Source organism: Pelodiscus sinensis, chromosome 1 (genome assembly GCF_049634645.1).
Source record: "Pelodiscus sinensis isolate JC-2024 chromosome 1, ASM4963464v1, whole genome shotgun sequence".
Lineage (NCBI taxonomy): Eukaryota > Metazoa > Chordata > Testudines > Trionychidae > Pelodiscus > Pelodiscus sinensis.
The window spans coordinates 65038281-65046228 of record NC_134711.1 but is presented as its reverse complement, the minus strand read 5'-3'; the positions used below and the strand labels follow the sequence as shown (position 1 = coordinate 65046228).

General features: G+C 43.9%; 1 protein-coding gene across 1 annotated transcript in view; it reads left to right on the top strand.

Annotated features, from left to right (window-relative positions):
- Positions 1–424: 424 nt before the first annotated feature.
- The window catches only part of TSPAN8 (tetraspanin 8), a 28862-nt gene continuing 21338 nt past the window's right edge, over positions 425–7948 (top strand). The window contains exon 1 of the mRNA XM_006121559.4: positions 425–710. Within this exon, the coding sequence (XP_006121621.1) occupies positions 651–710 (60 nt within the window). The 5' untranslated portion in view covers positions 425–650. The remainder of the gene's footprint in view (positions 711–7948) is intronic.

Genomic DNA, 7948 nt, shown 5'->3' with positions numbered 1-7948 from the left:
TGCTCTGTGCACCACAGATTACAGCTCTATGGGATGCTGTCATGGAGGAGAGCACACGGGGCAGCTGTGAAAGGGCATTGGGACTGAAGCAATACTGGCAGTTTTCTCCCTCCCCCTCCTGTGCAGAGAAAGCCAGCATCCACCCACTACTTAGGCTGGATGTTTGGAGCAGAATTGAGGGAGGCCTATGAATTCTGACAATATTTAAATAAAGCGATGAAACAGAGCAAATCTTGTAGTTGTTAGAAGCTTCAGAAGCGTAAGTGTTTAGCATTTAATGTTGGATTCTCTTGAGACTGACTCTATAAATATTTTACATTTTCATTTTCTCTTCACCACTTTTGATATTATGCCTTATCTGTTTACTTTTGGGGCGTGGAAAATAAGAATACAAACATAAAAACTACCAATCCTGTAGAAGAAGCAATAGAACATACACCTGCACGTATTCAGAGATAACACCTGGTGGTGCTTTTGGGTGCTTGGTTAATATTTACTCAGAGCATATGTAGTACATTTTATACTACATATGTAGTCCTTTCCTGACAGACTTCTGAGAGCTTCCGAGGAGTTAAAAAAAAAAGAAAACAAAAGAAGCAGGGCTCCTGCAACAGCTTTCTCTGTATCTTTGATTACATTTGCTTCTGAAAATGGCGGGGGTGAGCAGCTGTATGAAATATTCCATGTTCATCTTCAATTTTGTATTCTGGGTAAGTTGATTTTTAAGTTGTTAATAGTGGCATGGGAACTAGAGCTCACTGTATTCAGGGAACATATTAGCATCAGTTATAAAGGAAATCAGATATAATTAAAAAATAGAGTAAGATTGAAACAGGTAGAGCAGAGGGGAGAGAGAAAAATACATTTAACTTCAGCTTACCAGCAACATTCACTTAGTCTCTGGTTTTCTTTCATTTTCAGTGCTAAGAAAAAGCCTGCATGTCTTGTACATTCAAAATTAGAGATCTAGTTCTTGTGGCAGTATCTTGCGAGTGTCCCTCCTTTAAAGGGACATTTCTCATTATAATCCAAAGATTGCCTACATTACACGTGAATTATCTCACTTTTACTATTGTAAAGTATTTCCATCAGGGGCATTGAATCATGAAAATAAGATGGCAGAAAGGGGCATGGAAAGAATTGCACAGTATTTTCAAATCTTTTCCAAGATAAATTTGTGTGTGTCTTATTTTGGTGCTGGCTTGCACTGAGAATCATATTAGGGGTTTGATGGGCTGCCAGGTTGCAATGGGGCCTAAAAGGGTAATTGTATTGAAGTGGATGGAGTTTGAGTGAAAGTAGAACCCCGGCTTGATTTAAAAGAAGAGAAGCATGAAGCCTTCTGAGTTTGGTTTGAAATGGATCTCCGTAATCGTTATGTCTGAACTTCTTTGAAGGTCTGCAAGGTTTGAGTTCAAATAAAACCAGTACTCTCATGGCTGAATCTTGTCAATCCTTAGGCAAGAGATGTTACTTGTTCCCAAAGGGGACCCTAAAACCAGAAGTGGAATTAGTAGCTACCGCATGGGACTTGCCTCAGGAGATATTTCTTTGCCAGTGAACAGAATATAAAACTCAAAAGGGAACATGAACAGTAGCCTCTGAATGTTTGCAGCTAATTTGCAAAAGCCTTTGATGGCATGAGGATGCCACAAATAAACTTCTAATGAGCCAGTGTCAGTTTGAAAACTCAGATCTAGCCTAGGCTGATTTTGAGTGTGTTTAACATTGAAATTGAACTTTTTGCACAACAGTACTTACAGGGGCACTGGACAGTCATGTAGTCTGGAGCACTACACGCACAGCAGGACCATGTAATAACTGGACCATCCCTGACAGATATTTATCTAACCTGTCCTTAGAAACTTCCAGTGATGGAGACTCCACCACCTGTCTAGGCAATTTGTTCCTATGGTTAACCATCCGGACAGTTAGGAAGTTTTTCCTAATGTCCGATCTCTCTTGCTGCAATTTAAGCCCATTGCTTCTTGTCCTGCCCTCAGAGAAAAACAGTTTTTGAACTTCCTCCCTGTCCTAACCTTTTATATCCTTGAAAACTTATCTTGCCCCCTCTGTCTTCTTTTCTCCAGACTAAACATACACAATTATTTCAATCTTTCCTCATAGGTCAGGTTTTCTAGACTTTTAATCATTTTTATTGCGCTCCTCTGGACTTTCCCCAATTTGTCCACATCTTTCATGAAATGTGGTGCCTAGAACTAGACACAGTACTTCTGCTGAGGCCTTATCAGTGCAGAGTAGGCTGGAAAAATGACTCATTGGGACTTGTGTATAAGACTCCTGTAATACATCCTGTTGTGTACTGGGTTGTAGATACAGTAATTCCTCATTTAACATGTGCCCGCTTAACACGTTTTCGCAATAGTACAATTTTTTTTTTTAGGGAACATTTTTTGAATTACACAACCATCCGTGGAATAACACGATTTCCCCAGCCGACCCATTCCTGGCGGCTGTGCGGGGCTTCCCCCGCCTCCTTGCAAAGTGGCGGAGGGTTTGCCATGCACCACGCCATTCCCCGCTGACTCCCCCTCGCAGGATGCCTTGGCCCCTCTCCTCCACCCCCGCTTGCAGGCTGGCGGCTGGGTTTCCCCAGCTGGCCCGTTGCCGGCAGCTGTGCGGTGCTTCCCCCACCTCCTTGCAAAGTGGCAGAGGGTTTGCCGCTCACCGCATCATTCCCCGCTGATCCCCCCTCACCGGACACAGTGTGGGTCCCAGCAGACCCGTCATAGGGGCATACTCCCAATCCAATCCCCCTCCCCTCTCCTCTCCTTCCCTTCCCCAGAGCCAAATACCTCCCTTCCCTGCTGTAACCCAGTCCCCTTTCTCCCCCAGCCTTATGTCCCGGACAGGTACGGCCCGTGAGTATAGACAGACTCGGCGGTCACCTAAGGTGCCACCTTCAACAGGGCACCCAGGGCGCCCGATGATGATGTCATGGGGCACCCGGGGTGCCCAATGATTACATCACGCCATTGACGGCCGTGCAGGCAGGGGTGCCAGTCACGCGTTCTGCCTGGGGTGCCAGCTGCTGCAGCTGGTCTCAGGCCACTCCTGGTCCCGGATCCAATAGACACCACCACTTGAAACACAATCCCCACCTTTTCCATGATTTTCAATGGGAAAATTGCCCCCGCATAACATGTTTTCACTTAACATGATCATTTTCTGAAACATATCTATAGTGTTAAATGAGGAATTACTGTATAGATCTTGTTGTTATAGTAACTGAGTTAGGTCAGTAGGGTCAGCCCAGCTGGTTTGGGCTTGTTCTAGTTAGTTCTGTGCTATGCAATAAAATGGACACTTGCAACTACTCCAGCTCTCTGCATTTCCACTGATTTCTTCCTATACTGTGAAACTCCCCACGACATAACAAGTGGCGAGGAGGGTGGGATACCTGTACTGCCTCCAGCAACAAAAGAAGTCCATGTAAGAAAACAAACTTTGTTTTGGCTGTTCTGGAAAGTGGGGTAAGAACTGACTGCTACACTGTGCAAACTGAAACTAAGATCAGTGGAGCTCAGAGGCTGAAGAAGAAAAAAAAAAGGGGAGGGGGGGAAGTGCAGCAGCCCTGACTACACTTACAGAGCCACTGTGACCTTTTGAGGAGACTATAGAGCAATGGCACACATGTACTGAGCGTTTTGAACTTTTTGTTATTGCAAATGATATTAAAGGAGAGAAGAAGGTGCCAATATTTTTAAGTGTTGTAGGGGCTAAGACCCTCTCTCTGCTATGCAGTTTGCTGCTCCCTGTTAAGCCAAAGACCAAATCTTACAGTGACATTGTGGAAATCCTGGGGTCACATTATGCTCCAAAACCATTGGTAATTGCAGAAAGATACAGGTTCCATAACAGAGACCAAAAAGAAAATGAAACAATTATACAATTTGTAGCAAATTTGAAAAAGCTTGCTGAACACTGAATTTAAGGAGATGTTAAATGATGCCATACGTGACAGGTTAGTGTGAGGCCTTCAAAGTGAAGCTATATGGAGGTGTCTGTTAACAGAAGCTCAACTCACCCTACAGGAGGCCATTGCTATTGAGGTCTCCATGGAATTGGCCACACAGGAGGCGCAATACTTTAGTGCACCCCTTTGGGTGCATAAAGTGTCCCAAGAACCTATCCACAAAACAGTGGGAAGCCAGGAATGTTACCGATGTGGAAATCCAGGTCACCATGCATCAGAATGCTGGTGTTAGAACCTAGTGTGTCAACAGTGTGGAAAAAAAGGACACATTGAGCATGCCTGCCAACAAAAGAAAAAGAGGCCTGAGGTCTGGTAGAACAAAAAGGAAAATCTGCATACCATTGAGCAGATGCCTGATGATCAAGGTGACATCCTGTCTGAAGAAGAAGTGCCATGCTATGTTGGATGGCAAACCTGTACGCATGGAAATGCACACTGGTGCAGCAGTTTCATTGGTCTCAGACACGGTGTATAAGGAAAAGCTGAAGCATCTTCCACTTAAGGCAACAAAGATCATTCTGAAGACATACGGGAGAAGCAGTACCCCTATTCGGCACTACTGATGTTAAGGTGGAACTAAATGGACAGACTGCGGAATTACCACTGTTTGCTGTGAAAGGCCATTACCCAGCCTTAATAGGGAGATCATGGCTTAGGAAGATCCTGCTGGACTGGGCAGAAGTGCACCGAATGACTAAAGAAGAAACAGGTCTGACCGATATATTAAAGAAACATGCTGCGATTTTTGGAGAGGATCTGGGAAGTATGAGGGGAATCACCGTGAAACTGAATATTAAACCTGGTAGCCAACCAAAATATCTGAAGGCCAGAACTGTGCCATATGCTATCAGGTCAAAAGTTGAAATAGACCTAGAGCGCCTAGTCAAAAATTGAGTCCTAATACCAGTTACCCATAGTCCATGCAGTCTTGAAGAAAGACTATTCTGTTCAGATTTGTGGAGATTTTAAGGTGACTGTTAACCCTGCGTTATGTGCAGAGCAATACCCCTTCCCTGCATCGATGACATCTTTGCCGGCCTGACTGGGGGACAAAAGTTCAGCAAGATTGATCTAAGTCAAGAATATTTACAGATGCAAGTTGATGAGGCATCCCAAAAGCTGACTATTGTTACGCATAAAGGGCTTTATCTTTACTGTTGCTTACCCTTTGGAATAACTTCTGCCCCAGCTTTGTTCCAGAGAGCTATAGACCAGATCTTGTGTGGCTTGCCAGGATTCCAGTGCTATCTTAATGACATACTGGTCACAGGCAGGAACGAGGAGGATCACCTTAAGAACTTAGAGGTTACCCTACAAAGACTGGAAGAGTATGACCTACGAGTCCGCAAAGTTAAGTGTGCATTCTTTCACCCTCTGTTGAATATTTGGGACACATCATTGATGCTACTGGCCTTCATAAGCCCCCTTCAAAAGTTAAGACTATTGTGAAGGCTCTGCCCCCTCAAAATATTAGTCGACTTTGCTCGTTTCTAGGACTATTGAACTATTATGGAAGGTTTATTTCATAGCTAGCCACACTATTAAAACCACTTCATGAGCTCCTTGGCCAGAACAAGGTCTGGAAGTGGACTGACACCTGTGATGTTGCATTTAACAAGGCTAAATGCGCATTGCTAAACGCAGCGATCCTGACACATTTTGATCCATCCTTAGCTTTACAGTTGGCCTGTGATGCCTCCTCATATGGCGTGGGAGCGGTCTTATCACACATTATGCCTTTGGGAGAGGAGAAACCAATTGCTTTTGCTTCACGCACCTTAAACAAGGCTAAAACTAACTATGCACAAATTGAGCGTGAAGCATTGAAAATCGTTTTTGGGCTTCGGAAATTTCACCAGTACCTGTTTGGACAGAAGTTTACACTTCTCACTGACCATTGACCTCTGACGGTAATTTTTGGTCCACACACAGGTATTTCATCATTGGCTGCTAGTCGTATTCAACAATGGGCATTGTGACTTTCAGGACACATATATGAGATCAGATATCGGAAATCCACTCTGCATGGCAATGCAGATGGTCTCTCTAGGCTGCCTTTTCCAGTCAAACATCAAAATAGTGGCCAGAAGGAAATCTTTTACTTTGAACAAGTAGAGAACACGCCCATCACTGCTACGCAAGTTAAGAGAGCAACTCGTGGTGACCCAATACTGTCCCAAGTTATGGATCTAGTGATGCATGGAACATCTCTACGGAACTCTCAGGTCTCACCTGACCTTGTCCCCTACATGTCCAGGAGAATGAAGTTATCAACCCATTTGGGGTGCTTGTTATGGGGAATGCGTGTAATTATTCCAAAAATATTGAGACAACAGATGTTAGAGTAGCTACATTCAGGTCACTGTGGAATGGAGCTCATGAAAAAATTGCACAAAGCTATTTTGGTGGCCTGGCTTGAACAGTGACATTGAAGAGAAGGCAAGAGCTTGTATTTCTTGCCAGGGTCTGAGGAATGCACCTCAATTGGCACCTCTACATGCATGGGAATGGCCTGAAAAACCATGGCAACCTATTCATGTTAATCTGGTAGGAGGGAGCCCTCACTAGTGCTGGCTGCTGGTTGAGAGGAGCATGTAGGGAGAGCAGGACCAGAGAAAAACCCTGCTGCTGGAAAGAGAGAGCAGTGGTGGGGGGAAGGGGAGAGTCTGGAGAAGAACCAGGCAACAGAGGTGACAGGGCCATCCTTAGGCAAACAATCATAGGTAACTGCGTAGGGGCACCCAAAAAATTGGTGGACTAAATTTTTGGTTGTCCTTTGTAGCAACATATTTTGTGTATTTTTCTTGCCTTCCATGATTTTTGAAAGATAATCACCAATGGCTCAGATATCTTCTCAGTCAATTCCTTGAATATTCCAGAATATATTTCATCATGCCCTGCCAACTTGAAGACATCTAACTTTTCCAAGTAATTTTTAAATTGTGATTTCCCTATTTCAGTCTCAGACCCAATCTTATTTTCACTGACATTTATTATATTAGCTATCCAATCACTACTAACCATTTTGGTGAAAACGGAAACAAAAAAAGTCATTCAGCACTTCTGCCATATCCACATTTCTGTGGAAGCTCTTAGAATTCAGCACAGAGAACACCAGGCATTGCTACAGCTTTTAGCCAGTGTTCCCCAAGGCAGCACACTCATCCCGGCATTGTCCAGAACTGGGTGGAGCACTGGATCTACTGGCATTGCCAAATGTGCCAACAGTCCAACAAACTTATACTTCCCCCACTGTGGGCATGGGTGGTGGATATAGTAGGCCAAGGAAGGCATAGCCTTTCCTAGTACTGCTGCTGACCCTTCCACTGGACAACTGGATCACAATGCCCTTCTTCTACCTCAAGAACCCCGCTGCCTTCTCCACTCCATGTCTCACCCTGGAAGGTCCCCACATCCCTTTTCCTGGAGACAGAGGAGGTAGGGCGTTCAGGGTGGGAGGAGCGGGTGCACAGGGAGGCTGTTGGCTCAGCCTGGTGTTGGGGCCAGCCCTCAAGGCAGGACCAAGCTCCGTCTACACCATCCCTGACAGATGTCTATCTAACCTGTTCTTAAATCATAAAGTGCTATCAATTTTTAAGCTAAAGTCCCCATTGATTTCAATGGAACTTCTAGTTAAGATTTGATAACATGATATAGCTATAGTCAATAATATCTTCTCTTTTTATTGTTCCTTCTTGTTCAGAGACAAAAGCCAATAAACAGACTAAATACTAATGTATTTACAGGACATTTACTTAGAAGCAGAAACAAATATAGTGCTTAGATTTTAGTTTTGGCCATGTTCCACATTAAATAATCTGCTAAAGTCATTATGGGGTTTGTGACTGAGTATTATACTGGTCCTTTAAGTGGGCATGGGGTTTTTAAAAGAAAATTATATAAAAATTATAAAAATAACAATTTTTCTTAAGAATATCCAGGAATGGTGAC